At 37.0% G+C, this 25297-nt stretch overlaps 1 protein-coding gene across 1 annotated transcript; it reads right to left on the bottom strand.

The window, feature by feature from the left end:
• Positions 1-277: 277 nt before the first annotated feature.
• Positions 278-23946, bottom strand: GUCY1B3 (guanylate cyclase 1, soluble, beta 3). The gene is made up of 12 exons (XM_009075793.1): positions 23852-23946; positions 22784-22902; positions 19166-19363; positions 12054-12284; positions 10807-10923; positions 9848-9981; positions 8817-9014; positions 6834-7071; positions 5860-6000; positions 4548-4702; positions 4120-4246; positions 278-891 (listed from the first exon to the last, which is right to left on the bottom strand). Exons 2-12 carry the CDS (start codon positions 22874-22876, stop codon positions 868-870), a joined length of 1656 nt encoding a protein of 551 aa, XP_009074041.1. The 5' UTR covers positions 22877-22902; positions 23852-23946; the 3' UTR covers positions 278-867.
• Between the last annotated feature and the right edge of the window lie 1351 nt (positions 23947-25297).

A 25297-nucleotide genomic window follows, 5' to 3' on the forward strand; every position in this document is an offset into this window, starting at 1 on the left:
AATTCCAGGGGCACCATCACACAAGAATCAACGCACTACAAGTGGTCTAAAATTGTCCAGCAATCTATTATTAATATGACAACTTAATTTAGTTAATATAAATCAATGAGAAATACATTGCAAGTGAACAGCATTTTGGTAGAAGTACATTGGCACATGCTTCAAATGGCAGTATCAGACAAACACCTGCCCCCTTTCAATACAGAAGATGTTTACAGAGCAACTACAAAAGGAAAATGCCAGATGATATCAAGAGAGAAACCTTTTTCTAACCAGAAATTTACAGTGCACTAAGTGATATTCATACAATGAATGGTAAGCATGGTAATAGCAGAACTAAATCTGATAACAACATTTATACAATAATTTTCATAATGCTGCTTTAGGTATTATTTTTTAAAATAGTTCTTTAGGTTCATTGTTCTGACCATCAACTGACATAACTATCTTTCCAGAAATGTCATGGGTTCTCATAACCACTGTACTTCAGTCATGAAGATGAAGATGCGAAGCATCAAATTAAGGTGGTTAGTTGTGGTGTGCATACTACACAATTTCATTCAATATTACCAGGTGGTAGGAAGAGCCACATGACGTGCAAAAATGCATATCAAAAAAAAAGGAAAGCTTGAAATACATGCTCATAGCAGAGAGAGAACAATACCAAACAATAAGGAAAAAAATTAGCAAGCAAGCCTGGAGAAAAACGGTGAGTAGGATTCCAGGAGTAGGGTAAAAGGCAATGGTACTGCACATGGCAAGGGGAGATGCAATGTGAAATAACATCCATAATTCAAGCTTACTGCCTGGCACCCCATTTGGAGACAGTATTGCACCTATCCAGCATCCTCTTCCTCTTTCCTCAGCTCACAAAGTATCTTGACTTGTTTCCTTGAGTGCATGCAAATAGAATTCAAGAAATAAGGGATTTTCTTTGAACCAACAACATGGTGGGTCAATGCAGTGACAAAACATATTTTGCAACTTGCAATCAGTATCAGTAAAAAGAAATAATAAATAAAGCAAAGCATAGGTAGCACATGTATTTCCTTCATACGTAATGTATGTAGGAGTGTAACAATTCCTATATTCCTTGATGAACTACCAGCTCTGACTGAGATACTTTAATTTGTTCCCATCAGTATCATGGGGACAGGGCAGAAGAGAAAGATATTTGAAAGTGGGAGGGATGAAAACTGCAGTCAGACATCTGAGGCTCTCTGCAAGATTTATTTTTTACAACAAATCTGTTTCTCGAGAGAGAAGCTGCAGCTGAACCTCTGTTAAAATAATCAAGAGGGTAATCATTAATCTTATAACATGCAAACAAGCAAATGCAAAATGAGTAATTGCTCACAGTTGCATCTGTTCTATGCGTATTTCTGATGCAATTCTAATTTTTGCTCTACTGATATCATGCAAGAGACGCATTAAGAGGAAAAAAGTAAAGGAGCAGCACTCCAAACTAACACTTATTCCTGTAAATTAGGTCTTTCTCAGAAGTAACTACTGCTCATGGTGACTGATATTAGAGATGTCAACTTAGGAACCAAGTTTGAGGCATGCTGAACTGCTTCAACTCTATCATTTTCTATAGGCCTAGCAGAGCGAGAGCCTATTTTAAGCATTAATTTCACATTTTTATGGCAGCTACATCCTCTTTATTCACCATATATTCATTACTGATCATCAGGGTAAAATATTACTCTGATAGGTTTGCAAATGCTGAGCTAGTAACTCCCTAATGGATATAAAGAATAGGAAATTATATCACTAATGTGTGTCTATCCTAGACTAAACATACTGGAGGTAGAAAACTTTATAGTAAAAGCATAATTAGCAGAAGTATCTTCAGGATGATTCAAGAAATATTTTCCTGTTTACTTCTAGAAGGCCCTCCTTGCAGTATCCTGGAGTGACCTTTCAGGAAGTTTACCACAGTTTCTGATTGTATGTTAACATGTCATATTTATTGTCATGAACAGTCCCCATGAAATTAACAGCACTGCACACAATTCTGAAAAACCTTCTGAAAAGAAAACCAAGACTACACCCTTGCAACAGCAAAGTGATTAACCTGAAGTAATGAAACAAAAAAACTGATTATTTGATTTCTGCTTATGGATTACAACTATTATGTACTGCCTATATAGTGCCAGAAAAAACATAGAGAGTATCTTCACAGGACAAACTGCAACAGTTCAGAAAATCTTAAAGGAGTAAAATTCAGCTCATCTTTTTGTGTATGGACAGATTAAATTGTGCAGGGAGAGAAAAAATAATGAAAAGATTAGAGGATTATATTATTTCACTTTTCAAAATCACCTCTGACAAAATGATTATCAGTTCATGTCACCACATGAATGTATCTTTCTAATCTATTCCCTAAATTTGCTGCAATTCAGAAGAGATAGTTGTGATGGGAGAATTCCTTCTATCTATAAGAATTACACCTATATCAGACTTCTTGAATGTGCTTAAACTGTGAATCCTAAGCGCTCCTGAAAATCAGATTCATAGTATTTTTTGTCAGGTTAATTCCTGCCCCTATATCTCCCCCTACAAAGCTCAATTACTAGATAATAGTATTAGCAAGTACCTCTCAGGACTGCTGTGAGGATTAACAAAACCAACTGCTGTATAAGACTTCTGAAAGGAAATTGCAATATTTAAAACCCTAAACTATCTGAACCTTATATTCATACTAAACACGTGTGAGGCTGAAACAGGAAAACACCCAGCTGACTCGATACCCCTCTGAAATTTTACATTTCAAATCACAATGTGCCCTGCTACAAAGGATAGGACTTTGATAATGCAGAAAGGTGTTTAATTAAAATATATGTAAAATACAACTATAGATTTGAAATAATGGTAGCCATGTGAAATTACAGTTAATCTTGCTATAGAATAAGAACAGAAAAGCATTCTCAATAGTGGTACCCAAAATATAATTGTAAACAATATATACTAAAATACAGGCTTCAGCAGAGGTAAAGTACAGACTCTCCCCTAAAGTTTAATACTGGGGGGTAATAATGGGAGTTATCATTAAAGTGTCAGTATCCACATACTTGGGTACCAGTGGTAAGAAATACAGATCTCCTAAAGAGCCTAAACAGTTTAACAGCCTAAATTTAATTTTCAGACATACATGAGTATTCAGACACATAATTAATTTCCTGTGACTTACAAGAATTAATTCAGCCAAGGTAACTGATGACTTTGATTATTTTAGCCAAGTGCATTAGCTTAAAACTCATTCCTTTTGTATTACTTCAGGGCAAAATTCAAGCTATGTACTTACTATGTACTTTTACCCTTTTTCTCCCTGTTGACAATGGGTGGAATGTATCCACCTGCTCAGTTATGGCAAAGCAGCTGGCACACTGTAAACTCATTTTCTAAGTTTGGAGCACACCTATGAGTCTAGATCTCACTGGCTTTTAAAAAGATTTTGGACAATCCATGCCAAGACTAAAGACCACTCAGTGCTTGAAGAGCTTTATCCTACATCATTTTGAGAAGAGGATTTAGACTCATGTATCATTTAAAAGAAATAGTTTTCACCCTGTATGTTTCTAAAGCAAGACCTCTATCATGCAACAGTCTCTAAACAAGCAGATGCATGTGGGGTTAACAGATCACCATACACATCAGGTGTGAACCTGCTTGCAACTAGTTGTTGGGCTGTTGCCTAAATATTTGAAGGCACATTTATTCACTCAGTGTAAAAAAGCAAATGGTGAATTTTGAAGTGCTGATAACCAGACATGTTAGCTAAACAGAAATGGATGTGTTATTGCAAAATCTAGTACAGTGGAGAAGTCTGTAAGAGGGAGATATAAATATTTAAACACTTGGCATTCCCTCAAGGGCTTTTTGAAATCAAAAGTATTCTTTCAGGAACTGCACAAACTGAAAAGACAAATAATCAAGGATTTTCAAGTGCTGTCAAGATAGTAAATGCGTTAATGAAATAGTGTCGTACAAAACTCTTCATTTTTTCTAGGGAACATTCAGTTTTGCAAATGTAAATGGATCTCAGTGGTTTACATTAAATTTGTAATGTTTATGCCTTGTTTAAAAAAAAAAAAATTATACTCTAGTTACTCATACCTCTGTCTCTGTACTCTTTCTGGACAAAAACCAAACCTGCATTGGTTCTTTTTTGCCCTTCATAGACACTGGACCCCTGTACTCCAGGTGGAACTGAGGATCTGAATTTTCTGGTGTCATAAGACATCTGAAATTGAAAGAGAAAGCATGTAAATGTATGCATTATGCATGCATGCCACACACTATATAAAATATTAAACGTGCTACAGATATGTGAGAAAATTATCAAAAGATTCAAATCTATCTCTAGATCATTATTATATTTGCACAACAATAATGGCATATCATAATGCAGTTTGCCATACAGTTTCATAAACTTAAATAATGGTTGCAGGAGTCCTGTCACTTTCAAACCCAAACACACTTTGATGTTGTGCTGACAATGTGATTTAAGATGTCAGCACCAATGAAGACAATACTTTACTCACCTGTAAGTATATTCAGAGACATTGATCTTTCCCTTTTCTCCAGTAGTTTCTGTTCTGCTTGTTAGATTGACAGTATTTCCAAAGAGACAGTATCGTGGCATCCTCTGGCCAATGACACCTGTGACTACCTCACCAGTATGGATTCCTATTGTGATCTTTAGAGAGAAAAAAATAAAGTTTGAATACTCAAAATTAATGTAACTAATCTGATGCTTCTGAGCTAAATACAGCTAATATGCCAGTTATATCTACTGGAGTTTATTTTCCCAATATGCCACTCCTGCTTCTTCAAAGTCTTGCATTTTGTGTGGTTTGTCACTTTTTTTTTCACTTTAGTACAGTGTCATGTCTCTGCCTTCCACATGAAAGACCAAACTCCATATTTTTCCAGCATGCACCATGCTGTTCTTATGTACTGTGAAATTTTTTCTTAAAAAGTGGAAAGAGAGGCATACTCTGCAGGTCTGTGTTTAGTGAGTGCTCAGAAGGTGTAGAAATGCATGATAGAAAAAAGATGTTTCTCAGAGGAAGCATCATGGTATTCTGTACTTAAAAGCTCAGGAGATAGGACAGGGGTTTGAAGAAGCTTATTCATATTGCACATTACAGTTACTGTAGAGCCCCAATTCAAACCTTCTCACTGCTTTGCCAAGTGACAAAATGAAGTACACAGCTCTCAGCTAGGTGTTAGAACAATAACATTCATGTAAATAGAAATATGCATCAAACTGATTAATCATTTTGCTCTCACAGCCTTCTGATGAGGACAGGTCAGTGCAGACTGCCCAACTCTGTATCAATGCCACAACATCTCCATAAAATCCCAGAATGAGTGAACTTCCACTAATATACTTTGGTGCCAGTAATCACTGCTGTAACTGCCTATGGAACTGCACTTCCCTTTATATGCAGCATTTTGTTGTGCTGACATGAGGATCTCAAGCATGATCAAAACTATCCATGAGGGAATATTATTGTGCTGTTCATTGAGGTGAAGAAGACTCAGCAGATTGCACTTGATGCACAATAGGAATTTGTTGATTAGATTGAAATGATCAGAAAATGGACATAAATGATGCAGACCTATTTTAGGCCTTTAAAAGATTAAGCACAATAACTAGATTTTAAGGTTTGGGAATTGCACATGGCACATCTACACATGACTTTTCATAGTATTTGTATATATAAATCAGTCTCAAAATCTAACAGTAATAAAGCTTGCATAGACTGGGACTAGAGCATTATCACATTTCAAAGCATTATCATCCTATCAAAGAATAGGCTTTTCCTTCAAGCCCACATATTTACTCACCTGTACGGGCTCACCATCTACTTGAACTTGGCCTGCTATTTCCATCATATCCAATGCCAGGTGGCAGATAGATCGTGCATGATGCATGCAAGGCTCTGGTAGACCACTCACTGTCATATACTTGTCCCCAACTGTTTCCACCTATTAAGACAGATATTTTTCAGTTGCATTATTATCAAGGCCCTTAAAGTACTAGAATGTATGTAGTGCTTCCTTCAAGACTGCTTGTCCTTTCAAATAGTTTCCCTTCCTTTTCATTTATATCACCCTAATTCCCATCACCCCTGAAGAGAATTTATTGTAAACCCACAATGAAACCAATTATAATGACACTGTGACTGTGGAAACCTGAGCTTCTCTTCTGATGTCTTCTGAATTAAACTGAGGTCTATGGTTTTTTTGACTCATACCTCTGATTCACTTGGTACAGGACATAAACTTCATTTCTAGTAAATGCTAGGAATGAACCTTATACATATAAACACACAAGCATACATGTGTACATACATATGGGATGTATATATCTATATCTCTACCTACCTGCTACCAGCCACATCTGCAACTGCACTTCACTCCTAATGAAGGAATAAAATTCCCATTGAAGAACTGAATAATAAGTTATAATTTACAGCTAGAGGACCCAGGTATATGACTGAAAAACTTAAAGCACAGGGTCAGAAGAACCACAAATGGCCTGCATGAGTTCACATCTGCTATATGTGGAAGTAGATTTATATATCCACCTAATGGGTGGCTGCAGAAATCCAGCTGAGAACTAAGCCCTTTATGTTCCTTCACACTTTCAGAGATAACACACTCTTCTTTAGCTACCTAGTATCAGGAGACACAGTTCAAAGACTGAGAACTTAAATATCTTTTTTAAACAGCCTAAAATCAAAAGGATAGGAAAGGGTGACATGATAGCGAATTATTGAAAAGCAACAGATTAGATACTTTGAAAATCTTATGCTCACCTTATAAACAAATGGATTCCTTCGTGAATCTGTCAGAATGTCAAATCTTGTGTAAAGATCATTTAAAAGATTAACAATCTTCATGGCTCCCTCTCCAGAAGCATGCTTACTGCAAAAGGCATTGAATCCAACAATGCCACTGAAAAGAATGGTCACATTGTCGTACCGCTTAGCCGGAACAGGACGCTTGTGTCTCAGCTCATTTGCCACTGATGGTGGTAGAACAGAGTACAGTAATCTAAACATGTAAGAAAAGAAAGGCACAAGCAAAACAGAAAGAATGTGCAGAAAGATCTTTACAGCAGCACTCCTCAAATACTAACTTCATACCTCCCACAGAGTTTATAACATAGTGCCATCATCAACAAGCAATACAGAAGATGTTTACTGAAGAATATGTTATCTGGGAAACAGAAACTGATCTACATCAGCATATCTAAAGCCGTGACATTTCAAACACATGTTAATACATCTAAGTTACCTACAAAATGAGGCATTTATTGCTAATTCTTCTGACATGGTCTGCTAATAGTGTCTTGGATCATTTTTACTTATTTCTGCCATATCCACAGCTCATACAATCTGGTTTTGCTCACAGAACCATACAAACTGATAAAAAGACCATGAAGAGATCAAACAGTTTTCCACCTCTGATCAATTAATGCATTGCTGAATGCTTCCTCTTCTGTTGAGCATGGTGCCTTTGGGGTTTAAAGTGTGTTTTTTTTGTATATGACATATTAGCACTTGTTCATATTATAAATTATGCAAAAGAATATCAGTCACACACACAGAGCTTCACCCTATTCTCATGTGTATTCCTTCCACTTTCTTACTGCCATCTTAAGGTCCATTTGCCTCTTGACACAGCTAAGTGGACAAGCTGAAGATCTCTTGACTGTTTCACAAATCTTGAACTTCATTTTGTACTCAGCCTCCTGCACAAAACCTCATTTGTTGCATTTTTGGCAACTTCACTACTGCATGAGTTATAATTAGTGAATACTTTTGGCACATGATATAGTAACTGACACTGTCTGTTCCAGCAGCTGCCAAGGCGGCTAGAATTCCTGAAGATAAAATGACTTTATAAAGCAAGTCAAGAAAAAATAATTCTTAGGTTTTCTTTTCTCTGATTCTTCTGTCCATCCCTTTCAAGTACTTTTAAAATAATTTTCATTACTCTACTACAGAAAAAACATATCTGTCAATAGAATTCATACAGAGATGGGGACTATGTTTTATAAACAAGAGTCAATCATCAATCCCACACTACCACACAAGCTTTTGTTTATCTGCCAGTCATTCTTGAGCTGAGCAGCCACAGACTAAAGTTATGAATTTGACTTTACAGTTATCTGTAGAAATGGATTTGGTGCCCAATGCATAGACTGTATTATTGTTATGTACTTATATCTAGATAGCCCCAAATTAATTTATACAAGTACCTATAAAACCAAATTCATAGCATTAGCCTATTGCAAAACTTCAGCTTTACACAGACTGTTTTCAAGGTTTGTAAGGAATGTTTTCTGTTCTATTAATTTATGAGCATGGCAGTCCAGGAAGACAAAGTGATCTACAGCTGGTTTACAGAACTCTGTCACACAGTAGCATTTGGGCATTCATCAAATTCATCTTGGCTACAGGCCCTGCATTAAGAAAGCTTGCAAAACCACTGTTTTAGGTAGTTCACAAATCAAAAAGAACTGTCAGTTCACATCTTGTAACTTTTCTTATCAGGGAGGGAACCATCAAAACACCTGTGCATGAAGCAGCCTAGACTGTGGGTGACATTTGACAATCTAAATAAAGAAATACCTCATGAGGTGTTTAAGTAAAATGTTCTTTCTTGACTCCAAAATTATCAGCTCTGATTGTATCTCATATTCCTTCCAAGATTCTGCTATATTTTTAAGAAGGCAGCTATAAATAACTTATTGCTGTGAGTATTTCAGCTCAAAATCAGGACTTGGTTCTTACGTGTCTGTCTTTTTCTTTTCATCTTCCAGTGCACGCAGTGTGTGCTGCAGTCTGTCAGTGAGGATCTCAAGCTCTTGAGTCAGTTTATATTCCTCTCTGAACTGCTCTCCCAAAAGAACCAGATCACGGGTAGCATCATGTAATGGAATATCACTCAGATATAAACCTCTTCTGGTTAAATCATCCAAGTTCATCACACTGCAATGTGGAGAAATAAATAATAATATGGGTACAATTAAACTTGCCAAAGGAGCATTTAAAACCCAAACAAACATCCTCTGGGATGCTGAATAACAGAAGAAAGATTATATTTCTGAACTTGTGATGAGTTGTATACTATATCCCTTCTATGGTATTTGTTATCTGAGATATTTGTCACCTTCTTTGTGATCATTCATGTTAACCCATGCTCTTGTTTTTTGCATTCAAGTACAGAATTCTCATTGATAAGTTTCATGAACATATCAGATTTACATTCTTCAGTACACAAATAAAAATGATATTATGTTAAGGTAGGCTCTTCCCTTTCTGTCATCATCCACTCTCTCCCTTTTACACAGGAGATAATCTATCATAACAGTGCAATCCAATGTGTTAGTCAACATGCTCCTAGCTAAAGACTCCTTCCATTCAATCCCCCATTCCAACCACTTCTCTATAATCATCACTCTCTATTACATTAAAACTATTGCCAAAAATAGAACAATCCACATAGGAAATCAAATCACTGTAACATTTCTTAGCACTCTGAGTAAGAAACAAACGACAAAACTTGTCAAAAAATAACATAATCATGAGGAACTACCATTTGTACAAACTGGGTCAGAGCAGCCCAGTGTTTACATTGAGCTGTGTAACAATTAGTCAAGTTTTGATGTTTAAATGCTCCTCACTCTTTTCATATAAGCACATCAAAATCAATGAAATCAATACTTGAACCAACTGATCTCTGTAGCAATACTTCTCACTAGGAGTTCTTAAAATTAGTCATTGTAAAATGAAAATCAGTATTACAGAACTCTTTAAAGTACCTTGGTGAACAAAGAAAGAGAATGCTGTCTGCTTCAGGCAAGTATATCATTTGCCCTTTCAGGCGTAAGCAGCTGATTTCTGTGCCCGTCAGTTCATCCTCACACTCCAGTTTTTCCACATCCAACAGCCCCTCCTGGTGATCAGAAGTAACAATTGTATAAGGGCAAGGGTGTGTTATTCACCAGGCCAAGTATGTAAGTACATTCACTACAAAGGCAGTCAGAATGTTTCAAATAGACATACAGCCTACATTAAAACTGCATTAATTTCTCATTTGAACACCATACACTGCCTGTATTTTATTACTGTGATTTGCAGTTTCAAAGATGTAAAGCATGGTATATTTGTTTGCATTCATGTTCATAACTCCTTGTTTTCTTCTGTGCCATTTCTTAACAACAGTTTGACAAAGTATTGCCTGTTCTATGAAGTTCTATCTGTGCCTGGGAACATCACAAAGAAATCTTGCTGGTTTCTCTCAGGGAGCCTTCTCTATAAACAAACAGGCTCCTTGGTGTAGTAGGTGCTACTCTAAATGCTACATTTGTTCACATCACCTGCCTCATCTCCTGCACCCTCTAGAGGAAGGGAAACAAACCTGTATGAATGTATGGTTCCAAGCAAGAACACATTTCATATTTGTCTCCCACATTGTTATCAAGCAAAAGTAAATGCAATTAGCTCTCTTCATTTGCTTGGGTACAATGCCATATAACAGGATGGCCCCTTGCAAAGAAAGCATCAGACATGAAGTATATTTACTTCACCGTTCATATAAAGCATTCTACTTAACAGCCACGCAAATTCACACCTGTGACTTTTTCTTGGCTCAAGACTCAAAAGGGTCTGAGCATGCTACTGCGCAAAGAATTCTCTCTGAAGACTTCTGAGCTTTCAGCACTTACCTCTTCAAAGCATACTCACTTGCAGAAAAGCCAGAAAAATATTCTCTAGTTACCTTAGTCCTCAGTACAAAGACTGTATTGATGTGTGAGAGGATCCCATGGAAACTAATATCAATATGAGGCCGGACCAAGGAGAAAACTGACAACAGACTGCAATTTCCTGGCTGCAGCTAGAATATTTAAAAAATAATACTGTTAAGTTTCATAATAAAAGTATACATGGAGTAATTATATTCAATTTGCTTAGATGACAGCACTGAATGGGAGAATATATACTTTATGCATTTTTCCATTAAATCACAAGGTTTTTAAATTATGTATTTTACATTAGAAGTATACTGACGTCAAAGTGCAATTCCAGTCTGCAAGATGACTTTGTAAAGTTGTCTTAGACTATCACATTCATTATCTGTAAAAGTTTTCACATTCTACATTAGGAATGCTTTCCAGTGTTTTCCTCCTAAGTGGCTTCCTTCATACCCTTGTTTCAATAAGCCATGCTCTCTAAAGCATCAGCTCTGACCATAAGGATTCTGACTGCCACCCTCAGTAGGCTGAACAGTTACAGCTGTTCAGAGAATGCCCCTGGGAAAAATATGGCAGACCTACTTACAAAAATCTTTTTTTCAAATATTTCTACAAAATCATCAAAAACAAATTCAGGAAATAGCTAATAACATAAAATTGCATTTTAAAACTATATCAATGACATGGTATGTGCAACATTAGCCTACACAAGTGTAATGATCATTTAATGCTTATATATCACAAACACAGTTTGGCTCATGTTTGTCAATACTGATGCTTTTGATGTGTAAGCCAAAAAAGTATGATACGAGTTCTATTACTCTGCTCTTCAGTTATTGTGCATCTGACAGCTTAAGTATTTATAGATAAGTCTATATATATATATATAGACTATGTGCCTGATGCTACACTACACAGTGGTATGGGTAAGACCATTTCCTGAACCCCAAGCCAAATTGCACCAGCTGTCTCACATCCACTTTGAAGTGTTATCTGCCACTTTCATAGCTAACAGTTGACTTGTGGGGGTGGTCAGATTTTCTCTGATCAAGATTATTCTCTTAATGCATACAGACACAATCATAAGGAACAGAGTTGTTGTAGAATTAGGGCTATTTTCGCAGTCCTTTTTCAAACAAGAGGAGCACAATGTAATAAATATTATACACTTACATGGGAATGCTGGTTAGATATTAATTCATCTTTCAAATTACCCTGCAAAGCATCTAGCATTAGGAATCTCTGTATTATCCATGCATGAGAATCATCTAACCTGTGGAAGGACTCTGTATATAGCATTGCCACACTGTGTGACCACCAGATCTCTGTCAAATATTATGTGGAAGGGAAAGGCCTTGCAGAAAGTATAAGGACTGATGCGAGACTCTTGGGTACCATTTTCTTCAAATCTGTCAAGATCTTCATAGTAGTCCTCTTCTTTAGATTCTTTCTCTTCAATTAAAAATTGAATATGGTCACACTCCTCATTTCTCTGTTGAATGACCTAGAAAAATGAAGGAAAAATGAAAACCTGAAAACTCTGCCACTCAATAGTAACTGGAATGCTACTATGAAGACAGGAATATATTTAAAGCAGAAAGACGAATTCAAGAAATATATTTCCATCTTGAAAAATACCATATTCTAGTAAGTATTTCTGATTTTAGAGTCTTTGTAATTACAGGTAAACAATTGTGCCTTTGCTTAACCACAGCTGCTCTCTGAAAGAACAACACCTTGAATATCACCCAAATGCAATTTATTAAGCCAGAGTAAAATGCACATCCTGAAATCAGGGGTCAAGACTCAGGTTATGCTTGCTTTTACTGGCACTTGCTAGAAAACAGGACACTCCTCTCTCAGTGAATGAACCTCTGCGATGTCTTGAATTAGACAGATCACTTGAATCCTTATTTTTATCAAAGCAGTTTGTAAGGTCTATAATACAACAGCAAACAGTGCTGATCAGAGGATGGGCATGTCACCAACATCAAGAACAAAGGTGACTAGATCAGATGTTTGAATACATAGTCCTTACACATTCCAGCAGATTGCAAGATCATAGACAACAGACAAAACTAAAAGGAATTATAGTCTTCTATGGCTGTATTCCACAATACATGAAACCACAGGAAAACCAGAGTCATCTACATTGCTGGAATCTCAAATAGATGTCTTGAGTACAGCATTTCACACGTCAGCAATTTTACTCAAAATTAATAAAAATATGAAAGTAATGGGGATTATTTTGTTTGCAGTGAGAGTCATGTATTGCAGTATAATCAAAGCTAATAACTAACAGAATAACATAATTTACCTTGAGAGGCCAAATTCACCTCTTTTCAAGTTTAATTAGATTTAATGACTGGAACAAAACAATTTTATTTACACAGTATTGTTTAGCAGCAACTTTCTGGAACATGTTGCACCTGATTCTACTTTCATGTAGAGTCTGAGCCTAAAGCCACTGAAGCAAAAAAAGTTTCTTCAAATGTCTGATGCCTTTAATGTTTCTAAAACGTCCCTATGTTCTCTCTTAAAATGTCTCTATGCCTTTACACATAGTCTTAACCAGAGAGATTAACAGTTACAATATGGAAACAGAAAGAATATGCACAAACACTGCACTTGGTCCCTAAGATGTTTAGTTGATTAAATATTTCTCCTCCACAGCTGTCAGCAATACTAGTTGATGAGTTAGGGAAGGTTGATACCTTTAATTGTTTCTATACAAATGGAGGAGTGTAAAACCACAAAACATATATTGTTGTTAAATGATACTTAATTTAAGGTGGCAGCATTGTCCTGACTACTCATTTGAAGGAAAGAGAGGTTTTTCTGGAGCACAGTTCAGAGCAGGAGCCTGTTTTAGGTGCTCTACAGCCATGTGCTGCATTAGTCTTCTCTTTCTATTGCATACATAAGTAACTTAGAGAAAGATCAGCCTACTAAATTTACCAGCTAATGTAGGTACCTAAAGCTGGATGTATGAATAAATTCAAATGTTAATGATGATAAAACCTACTTTCCTCAAGAAACTCTGCTGGTAATCCATATGGCACTGTGTGGGAAATTGCGAGTTAAGAGGGGGAATCTCAGAAAAAAATTTGGTGGTCGTTTGAGGAAAACACATTAAGTGGGTTTGTCTAGGAGAATGGAACATATTAGATGAAGACCCAATTTTCCTCTGAATTCAGGGTTTAAAGGTTTTCCATGTCTTCCTCTTCCTTTAAAACATTATCCCAGAAATTGTGATACTGTGACCATAATAGAATGCAGTTAGAGTCTTCATTCTTGTTTCCTATAACTCATGCACACTCCCACAGGTTTTATTTTAGTATTACTGTTATTGTGGCCAGGGATAGCTTAGATTATATACAGAAATCTTTTTCAAATTGTGTAGAATTATCTCTAGAACTGATCTATGCCTCCAGATGATTTCCAGTCTTGGATCTTACTTCAAAGTGCTACTCTTGCCAGAAATGGAAAAAAAAAAAAAGTATACTTTATATAAAAATCTTCTTAATTCAGCAAAGCCAATTTGACATCACATTACCTTCCAGAGATATTACCTCCTAATAACCACCTCAGTCACTGCATACTAGTGTTACCAACCTGCACCTGCACTTTCAGGTTTTTTTCCTGCAGCACTTTTTTCAGAACTTCCCTTGGTTTTTTTGAATGCATCATTAAAAAATCCTCAAGTTTTGGTTAAAAAAAGAACAATAAAACCAGAATTGCTACATGCTTCAAGATGTCTAGCTAGTTTTGAGACATGACCACAGATCCTACAAACTTACAGAGTGACGAAGTCAGCCGTGGCACACACTGTGCTATTTTCCTAAACTTTATAGATTAGAACTGTGTCAATAACAATGCAAAGCTGCAAATTTCCCAAGCATCTTCAAGTTCATTAGAAACACTATTTTTGACCAGACTCCAGGGCATCTAGAAATACTTGCTGGATTAGTGCAACACATTAGTGCAGCAAATGAACACCAGCCAAACACATGGACACACGTCAGATCTACAGGACAAACACAGCACCAGCTGCACACACCTGGTAAACCTGATATGCTGCAGACATGACTAGTTTACTAAATTCTATTCTGATCATCAATGCACAGACACTTACTAAAAAAGATGCTACAATCATACACCTCTCCAGGCTAAAAAATCTACTGATTCACCCTTAAATGACTTCCCACTGGTTAAGTCTTTCATGATGTCTTTTCTGCTCATGTTATTTAGGAACTATCTGATCTTCTTATCTCATTATTTCAGCCACCCTGTCAGCAAATATGTTAAATTCTGTCCCTTCATGCTTGTACCAATAGATCCAACCTAATTGGCCAGATATTTGTCTGGCACAAAGACCTGCCCTAGATACTCTGCTAAGCTTAACTAGAACATAACTTATTTATTGTTTCATTCTTCAAGCAAAGTTTGCAAGCCATAGAATTTCAGTATCATTTAAATACTGTTGAAGAAGCCTCTGATAAATGCTTGACAAATGAAAGTTCAGTGACAGAAGCAACAAAGCCAGTAATCAAGTCTAATTCTTCCTCCCCCTGCAGTCTTAGCTGGTGAAGTGACATCAGTTCACCACATCTAAGAGCTCAATCACCATAGTAACTGCACCTAAAACTGAAGGGAGAAATCACTCTCCTGGTTTCAAAGAGAATATATAACAGCTAACTGCTAACCTGCCTGTGCTTTCCAGAAGAGGTATCTTCAGAGTTTGTCCTTGCTTAATCAAGTGAAAAGTCACACCAATATTTCAAGGAAGGACAATTCAGAGACAAGTTATTTTAAAATGACTGTGGTTTAATGTATTTGGTGAGCTTCACATAAGATATTAAATCAAGCAGTATCACTGTGATACAGGGTGTATAATGAACACTGATGTGTCTACGCGACAAGACTCCATTCTATAGATACGAGCATATCTCCAGGATACGCTTGCATCTCAGCACAGAGGGACAGGGATCTTTTTCCATGAGATTATGAAGATTAAATACAAAACCAGGTGTTTTTTGCCATTTGAAGGTCAATACAGGATGAAATTCTTGATCTCTTCTGATCAAAACTGACTGTGCAATGCTACTTGACAAATTTCACTGCAGTTGTTTCAGGGTGATCACAAGGCAAAGTAGTTCACTGGAAATGGCACCACTCTCAGTTTTGCATACCCGAAGTTAGAACTGTGGGGATGTCTCCACCTGGCAGCTGGTTTCAATGCAAGCTGTCTCACTGCATTGAACCTCTGAGCCTGGAGATACTGAAGTTTCCAGCTGCCCTGGTGTCAGAATTAGAGGCTGATCATGCTTCATGACTGACTTCTCTTCATACACAGCTAACATTTTAATGTGTGGATCAGTATTACTTGCCCTCCATGACAAGTACCCAAGCAGCTTTTAGGTCAGCTGTCCAGCTGGTCACATCCTGGCTTTGTTTTTTAAATTGCCATTAGTAATGAGACAGTCTGAAATGACCAGCACTGCAGAAATCTCTTCTCCCAACAGATTTTTGGGCTTTGTTAGATTACGCTGAACATTCTTTGTTGACCCATACCATTAGTTAGCCTTGAGGGAATCCCTGTCCTGACTTCACCTTCACAGGTCACCCTCATTTATATACAACTCCTGACGAGTGAAGCAAGAGAAGGCATAGCCAGAAGGCTGCTAACAGAGATCTCATGACTAAGTTCATCACCAGCACCATGAAGATTTTTTAGTTCTCATGCTGAGACTGGTAGAACATGAATATTGGTGTGTTCTCAAAGTCAGCAACAATTCCTGAGACAATACCTGCTGCAAAAAATTATATAGTCTTAGCTCTATTTGAAAATGGCTTACCATATCAGAGAAGCTAAGGCAAATTGGATTTGAACTAATTAAGCAATTAACATCAACTTAGGCTTTCCTGAACTATTCAACTGGATATTCAAAACAAATTGCTTTCCTTTCAGTGCTAAAAATGTTTAACAGAGACAAACTGACACCTTTTTTCTTCCCCTTGCCTTTAGCACACATACCCTAGGTGTTAAAAGAAAAGGCATTTACACTTTTTTACTCAGAAAAGTACTCAGAAAATTTACTCAGAAAAGGCAATACTCTGTTTAGGCACCTATGTGCTTTTAGCTCAGTCAGTCTCGAAGAATAGTGGAGATTTAAATTAAGCTTTGTGTTCATTTACAAGAGGCTTGACCAATACTATTAAATCTCTGTTTACCTACAGTATGACAATAAAATTTCCAGAAAAGTCTAAAATGATCAAATGAAAACAAGAAGTAAATACATAATAAATATTGAAACCTTTTTGGAACATGGATTATTTGTTAGACATCCTAGATGGATATCAATACAATCTTCTCAGCAAAGTAACATTCAGACTAAGGACATAGTTTGTCAAAAGGTTGTTCTGGCAGCTTCTTTGGACAAGCCAGATTTCTCCTCTGCCCACAGATCACTTTTGTCTCTGCATGGCCCCTCAACTATGCTGGCAGAACTCTCTCTGACAGACAGAACACCGAACCACAAAAAAGAACAGATGTAGGTAAACATAACACAGAAAAAAGAACTCTGTTATTCTGAACCCAATTAATTTCCTCAGTCACGTTTATTTTATAACTTGACACCAGCAAAAGCGACACAGCTGAAGAAGCTGCTGTAGGACAAGCTTGAGCACTAAGAGAAAGGAGACTGCTTAAAGCTGCCTGTGCTACCAAAGAAATGCTTGTCAAGCAACAGCTTAAACATTTTTGCAGCCAACTTTCCAACATGGTTCTCCTTCTCTGTCTCAACACTTTGAATAAACAGGGATCTAAAAAGAGGATTGTTTTGATTCTGTTGCATCCCTCTGATTCTGATTACTAAAACATGCTACAAAATTTTGAACTATGGTTTTCTACAAAACAGAATCTAAACAAGGGCACAAGTATATCACCATACTATATACAACCAGACATTTACTATAAACCTGAGCTAGCTTATAACAGGAAACCTAAAAGGCATATGCTCTGATATAGCAGTACAATTATCCTTATCACTGGATTGCCTGTAAATCTCTTATTTGAGCAAGATCATGTCTTTGGGATAAACTCATGAAACTGGAAAGGACAGAGAGTGAGAGAGGGAGACCTTATCGCCCCCTACAACTCCCTGAAAGGAGGTTTTAGTCAGGTGGGGGTTGGTCTCTTCTACCAGGCAACCAGCAGTAGGACAAGAGGGTACAGACTCCAGCTCTGCCAGGGGAGGTTTAGGTTGGATATCAGGAAGATATTTTTTACAGGAAGAGTAATCAGGTATTGGAATGTGCTGCCTGGGGAGGTGATGGATTCACCATCCCTGGAGGTTTTTAAGATGAGACTAGATGTGGCACTTAGTGCCATGGTCTAGTAACGATAATAGGGTTGGACTCGATCTTTGAGGCCTTTTCCAACCAGGTTGATTCAATGATTCTATGATTTTCTGAACAAGCATACAATGAAACTATGCATAGTATGACTAAGGAATAGTTTTTTAAAAAAGCATCCTTGCTGTACCTGTTTAGTTTCTTTTCTACTTGATAAAAAGTATTTCATATCAGTTGCAGTATTTCTAACAACAAAAAGCTTTTATTTTTTGTTTCTCTCCCACATATATCTGCACCTTGGATCAAGCTCTAATTTTATACCATTACACATGAAAGGCATGATCAATTAAAATCTTTCAGTTGCTCTGTATTGCCATAAAGCAGAAGCCTCTTTCCCACTTCACAGGTGACTTAGCATACACGACATTATGTAAACTCTGTAACTGAGGAACATTTTTCCACTTCTGGGGCTGTAGGTGTGTATCCAGCCACACTCCCATGCAATGATAGTATGAAACCTACAAGCACATCTTGTTTCTGGGAGGGACCTGGTGTGCAGGCTGGGAGGAAAACACTGCTGGCCAGCCAGGCCTCATCAAGGCACATCAGCCTCACAGTTTGCACATAGATGAAGAATCTTAGGACACAAAGACAAAATGTCCATGTTCTCATAGATTACAGTATATGGTAAGAAATATATGCCAAGTATAGAATTAAGGGGGAAAAAATCACCCCAAATGAACCAGTATCTAATTTCTTTATATGCCATCTCTTTTAAATACGGGGATATTGTTCTGAACTGTTCCTGACTGTGTGTACCAGCAAATTAGTGCTGGCCTTCTCAGCACATGGCTGATGTGTCCTTAAAGCAATAGAAATGATCATGGCTCTTCCTGAGTCAGTACTGATGCCACTGCTTCTCAGAGGACAGCAAAAAGGAAAATTACTTCGCCATCACTTCACTTTTGACTTTCTTGTTTTTGTCCTAATGACATACGTCTTCAATGTGTACATTGCTTCAGACATTACCTTCATATCTATTTCTGTACCATGGATCTGTTGAGCTACAGTTTTGATGATTCCAATGACAATATCCTGAAGACCTTCTCTTTCTGAATAGTAATGCAGAATGAGTCCCTTGCCCTTCTCCGCATCAGTGCATCTGAAGGAAGGGGCTCGCATACCCGGGTAAATAGTAGCCAGGTGGTCATGCAAAGCATCCAGGTTCTGAAACAGAAATTAAAAACGAGGTTATAAGGTATTCGCTTTTTATTGCTGAAGAAAGTAAGTACGTATTTTGTCTAATTTGAACATCCTCTTTCTCATACTGTTCATATTTCCTGTTCATTTGCGTTATTTGTAGAACTGTCATCATAACAGGCTTGTCAGGTAGCCTACAATGTTCTATCTACTGTAGTGACATTTGGCATAAAAATTAGAACTATTAAAAATTACTCCAGATAGTAAGAATTCATGCTTGACTATGCTGGAATTTGAAACACTCTGACAATTAACAACACTCATGTGTTTCTCAATCCAGTACCTCATCCATTTTCACCCCTTCCAATTCTAGTCTCTATAATGTCCTCTTCAGATATTAATTTAGGAGTCAAATACAAATAAGCATGTCTGAATAAACATAAATCCTTCTCCTTATTATCAGTGAAAAAGCCTAGTTCTGACATTGTAACAGTTAACCCAAGTTTATAGGGCCTGACAGTTTCAAATTTTAAAGTAAAGATTTAAATGCTTGAAAGATAAACCTCAAATACATATTTTCTTTGAGAATTGAAAAAATCACAGAATAAACAGAACATATCACAGCTGCTGTAATAATATTTCAGAAAATGTAATTCAGGAAAAGGAAGAGATCTATTTTTCCAGTCAATATCTTAGACATCTTACATATTTAACTTCAAATCTTGACCAGAAAAATTGTGATCTGGAGAGGTAAGCTAAAACACAAATTCATAGGCACACCTAGTAGGACATTAAATAGAACAATGAGATCAAAAATCACACTTAAAACACCACACTAGCCCCAACTTTGATTGTCAAGCAATTATCAAGGCTCCAGGTTGCTATTTACTGTATATTTAATACAGAAAGAGTAACCTAGTTTATGGGAGTGCTGCAACCCACATAATTATTTATTTATGTTGTAAAACACATACAACTCTTTACAACTTTAGTCCAGAACATTAATGCATATTTTAAATGTTGTTCTCTCACAAGTAACTGCTACCACCAGGCTTTGCATATTGTTTTCTGACAGCAGAGAAGTGAGGTGAAAATATTTTCAGTGTGCTGTCTGGGCCATTCTCCACCTTTCATGAGTATCTGTCAATCATCAAATTTGTGGAAGCACACTGAACTTGATTCCATGTCAACTGTGAAGTGCTCGAACAGCTGCCTCTTCTCCTGGAGGCCTCCAGAGGAAATGACTCTTAGAAATGAATTCTGTGGGATGCACTCAGCCTGGAACTTCCTCCTTCAGTTTTTCTAGCTCGTTTAAAATTCATGGTTTTGTTGCTATATCAACATCTCCAAATTAAAACTTGAAGAAGCAACAATCTGGGAGTCAGCTCATTCCAGCTGTTAGTGGGCATTCAATGGCAAAAAACATAATGCTTGAAGGCAAATTCTGTAAGATCTTTGTAGGGCTCAAGGCAATGAAATTGGAAGAGACTGCTTTGATAGTGTGTGTATGAGACAAGAGCAAGAGAGATGACTGGCTCTGAAAGATTGCCCCCCCAGTCTCCTTAACTGGGTGCAGAACTGCAGTTTCAGTACGTATGCCGTGGAAACAGCCAGGATATATCAACCTTTCAGAAAAAAACTCTTAAGAAAATATATGGGAAAAGATGATGATCTTCCAGTTACACAGTCATCAACACCTGAAGAATTTCAAAAGGATTTTGCTATGGGAAATGACCAATGTCAAGGACAGAATTTTTATAAGATGAAATACCTGCATTTTAACAATGAATAAACTAAATTTTCTTGAGATGTCAAAGGAAACAGAACACAAATATGCTATTTATTTTCGCAAACTTAAAAAAGCCTCAATTAATTCATATACCCTGGACTCAGTACAGATTTCAAGAAGCACCTTTTGGAACTCTATTATGTATTTTAAGAATCTGACAAAAGTTTGGGACATTCAACCAAATCTGCACCTATTTTTGTAACAGGTATATAAAGTAGTTTCCTGACCTAATCTGACAGCTGGAAGATGCAAAAATAATAAATCATGGATAATGTTGATTTTCCATTGTAATAAAAAGCTAAAAAGTACACTTCTGGCACAGCTACCAATACATTAGTCCTGTTAACGTTTACAGAAGTATATAATAGCCAATGTCATCTGTTAACACTGAAATTCAAACAAGCAGCTTAAAATACTGTCATTAGAAGAATATAAATGTAAGCTGTTCCCACTTTTATAGATGTGCTTAACAACCATGTCCAGTCTTTTCATCATCACACATGCTAAGGAATGGAAAGAGAAGTATACTGTATGGAAAAGGGCATGGGGAAAGGAACAGGGAAGGACTGGTCCATACATGAGCAACCAAAGTGATAAAGCAATGGGCCAGCCACACCACTTTTTAAATCCTCCCCTATTCTTGCTCAACCCTAACTGCAGCTTCAGTACACGAGTTATCTTTAGCAATTACATTTATCTAAAGGCATGCTTTAAAATATAAAGCTATAAAATAAAAAGACAGACAGTGGTTTACAGATCACACATGATAAGCACATGTTGAAACATACACATACCCTGTCTGCCCAGCAACTCCAGCTCATGGGATTTGTACAAGACGTCTGGGTTGACTGCATCCGGAATGATGCAGGTTTGGGGGCAGGTTGTGAGACACAGAAGTAAATATCCTAGTAATTCAGCAATCTATGAATTCTACTTTTTCATGTATTACTGGAGAGATTTTAAAGGCTGCTAAACTTTCAGTGAAAATCAATAGAGATTAGACACTCAGCTTTTGTGCAATCTCCAGTTCATTGCTTTTAAACTCATTACAGTACACAGTTCTTTCCAAGAGTGATACAGACCAAATCACAAATCTTAAATCCAAAGTGCTGTTCAAAGTGAACAATTTTCAGGTGACACTAAAAGGAAGGACATTTTTTCTAAACTTTTAGAAATAAAAGTTTAGAGATATCCCTACATGTCTTCCAAGCTATTTAAAAATAATTTGGGGTGTTTTTTTTTTTGTTTATAGTGCAGTATCACACAATTCTGTAGCTAGCAAAGCACCAAAATTGACTTAAACACTACTGCTTTATTCCACCCTCAGCTCATGGATGAAGGATAATGTCTCAGAGATAAGCTGGGTATGAGCCCTAGCTTGAAACATAACATACAATTAGAATAACCAGTATCTGCAATAGTCAGAATGTAGAAGAAATACTCTACAAATCTGAAACCACATTTTCTGTTAGTATAAACAAGGAAAGTCTTTCTACTTTTTACACACACACACACACACACACACACACACACACACACAAATTGTTGCATATGAAAACTCCTGTTCAAAACTTTTCTTTGAAATTCCGCAATAAATTTCTGTTCACTAGACCATACTTCTGTATGGTATCTGAAATAATCTGGAATAAAATTCTTACCTGCAAAAACTCTCTGACATTTGAGCCCAAGACCCGTAGAATTGTATCATAACCAGATTCTTGACAAAACACAAAAAACATCTTCCCAAACATCTGAAGAATTTCCCCAGCATTTAGATCTAGTTAAAACAGGAAAATATGATTCAGTTCAAAGACTGTATTTCATGCACTTTCCTTACTACTTTACCCTCTTTTTCACAAACAAGAAAGATACTACCTGAAGTTCACCCAGATGCAGTAGATCAAGAACATGAGAAACGCAAGATTCAGGGTCCACATGGCAAAAAATTAATTTCATTAGGATTTACTAATTACCATTATGACTACACCACACTGTGCATTTCACACATGTAAAGCATTTTCAATTTTGATACAGATAATAAATCACTACTTGAAAATAAAGGAACTCAGTTGTTAGCAGTGCTCGCCTCAGCAGAGTTACTTCTGATTTACAACAGCATGAAACCACGTCACCTGCTCCAATTCTACATCACTACAGTCATCACAGTCTTATAGGTTCTTGGGTAATTATTGATGCAGAACCATTTCATGCTGCACTTGTGTCTGCAGATGAAATAATGCTGATAGGCATAATTCTACCTTTTAATTTCCAGACCAGAGCTGCATTGATTGAAAATGAATGTGACCTAAATCAATGGCCATGTCCATGCCGCAGACGTTTCTGTAACTCAGCATGTTCGTTCAGCAGAGACCAAGGACTCATTCATTCATTCAGTGCTTTTGCAGCAGTGGTTGAAACCTGGGTATATTGTTACTTCATGACTGCCCATGCTCTGAGGATGAGGTATATTACTTCAGCTAAGATGGAATACTTTGGAAGTAATAAAAATAATTTCAAGAAATAAAAGGACTAAAAATATCTTAGAGAAATAAAAGAAATACAATCCTTTCTTCCGAGATTTAAAAGAATTCTCTTTGGCTAACACCCTGCTTTCACTTCCTCTGTGCTCAATCCTGTTTCTCTCAGCTGAAAAGACTTGGGGAAAGGGTGAGGAGTATCACCTTTTTTTGTGATCAATGGGTAAAGAAGATATCTGTCTTACTTACTAAGGACTTTACTTGCAGCCGCAACCAGATCATAGGTTTTGGAATCATCGTAAATTATTCTGACCAGAAACTGTCCTTCTTCATCCAGCTGTGCCTCCTTCCTAAAATGAAATTAGAACAAAATCTTTTTGATTGAGGGAGAAGCACCATATTGATAAAAGTCTTTTAAATAAAACATGTCTGTAGGGGTACTTAAGATAGAAAATTATAAATAAACTTGTTCCAAATACTTCAGATCATGAGTGTTCTGAAAACAATAATTAGCTACGAGAAAATAAACACTATTTTTCAGTACAGAGCCTCAAAGAGAAGTTGCTGAACTAATAAAGACACAATTTGCATTTTAAAGGAGGGGAATATCCAATAACAGCCCAAGATGGCCTCCATCAACACTTTTTACACATTTTAATTTCATCCAATTTTAATTACACTTTATTTGTAAAAGGCATGGGATATTTTTAACAACGATTTCCACATATTTTCATAGAGGAATTGAAAATATAGATGTAGGTACCCAATCAATTATCTTTTTTTTCAGAATTCAGCACACGCCTGGTAGATAGGGGAAAAAAAGGATGCTAGGATTTTGCAATGCCTTGTTCTTGCATTGCACATCAATTCTCATGAGTGAAGTGTCACCACTTAGCTAAAGCACAATAAAAATATACACTTATTCTTCAGAGAAACAACTCCCAACCCCAGGTTTAAGACAAGACTCATGCACGTCATGCACACATATTACTGCTGCTAAGTAAAAAGAAAACCAAATAAAATTACTCCTTTGTTTTCCAGGATCATTTATTATTCTCTTCAATTCAAACATTGAGTCAACAGCTTGTCCAAAAGGCAGCACAACTCTGTAGCCTATTTTTTCTTCATTTCACCTTCCAAGCCTTGCATTTCACACAAGTGAGTTACTAGGAGGGCCCACATGTGCTTTCCTCCTATTTTACCCCATTTCCTTAGCACAGGAGCCAGGCCACTGGTGCTGCAGTAGTGGCTGAGTCCCAACTCTTGGGAGAAGGACAGGAAATATCTTCACAAGCAGGCAGACCCCAGGACCCTGAAGAGCCAGCTGCCTCACATGGCTGGTCCCACCATGCATAGAGGATGCCAATGGGCACAGCACTGACTCTGCCCAGTATCAAGTCAAGTCATATTCTGTATTTGCTCTTTTTTCCCTTTCACATTCTCCTTCAGCAGAGGGAGGAGGGTATGGAGACGATACCACAGAACACACTGTGGTCTCTGATGAAGTCATGCTCTGTTTGTTGAAGTCCTCATCTGGCAAATGAGCACAGCCTTCTTTTTCACTGTATTTTTTTTTTAAATAGGTGTGCTCCTTCTGTGGTCTTGGCTTATTCTCTATAGTGACAATGTTCTTTGCAGAAATAGTGACAAAGGAGGAGATATTTGTAGGTACTCATGCTCTAATTTACATACTTA

The sequence above is a fragment of the Acanthisitta chloris genome, unplaced genomic scaffold (assembly GCF_000695815.1).
Source record: "Acanthisitta chloris isolate BGI_N310 unplaced genomic scaffold, ASM69581v1 scaffold16595, whole genome shotgun sequence".
NCBI lineage: Eukaryota > Metazoa > Chordata > Aves > Passeriformes > Acanthisittidae > Acanthisitta > Acanthisitta chloris.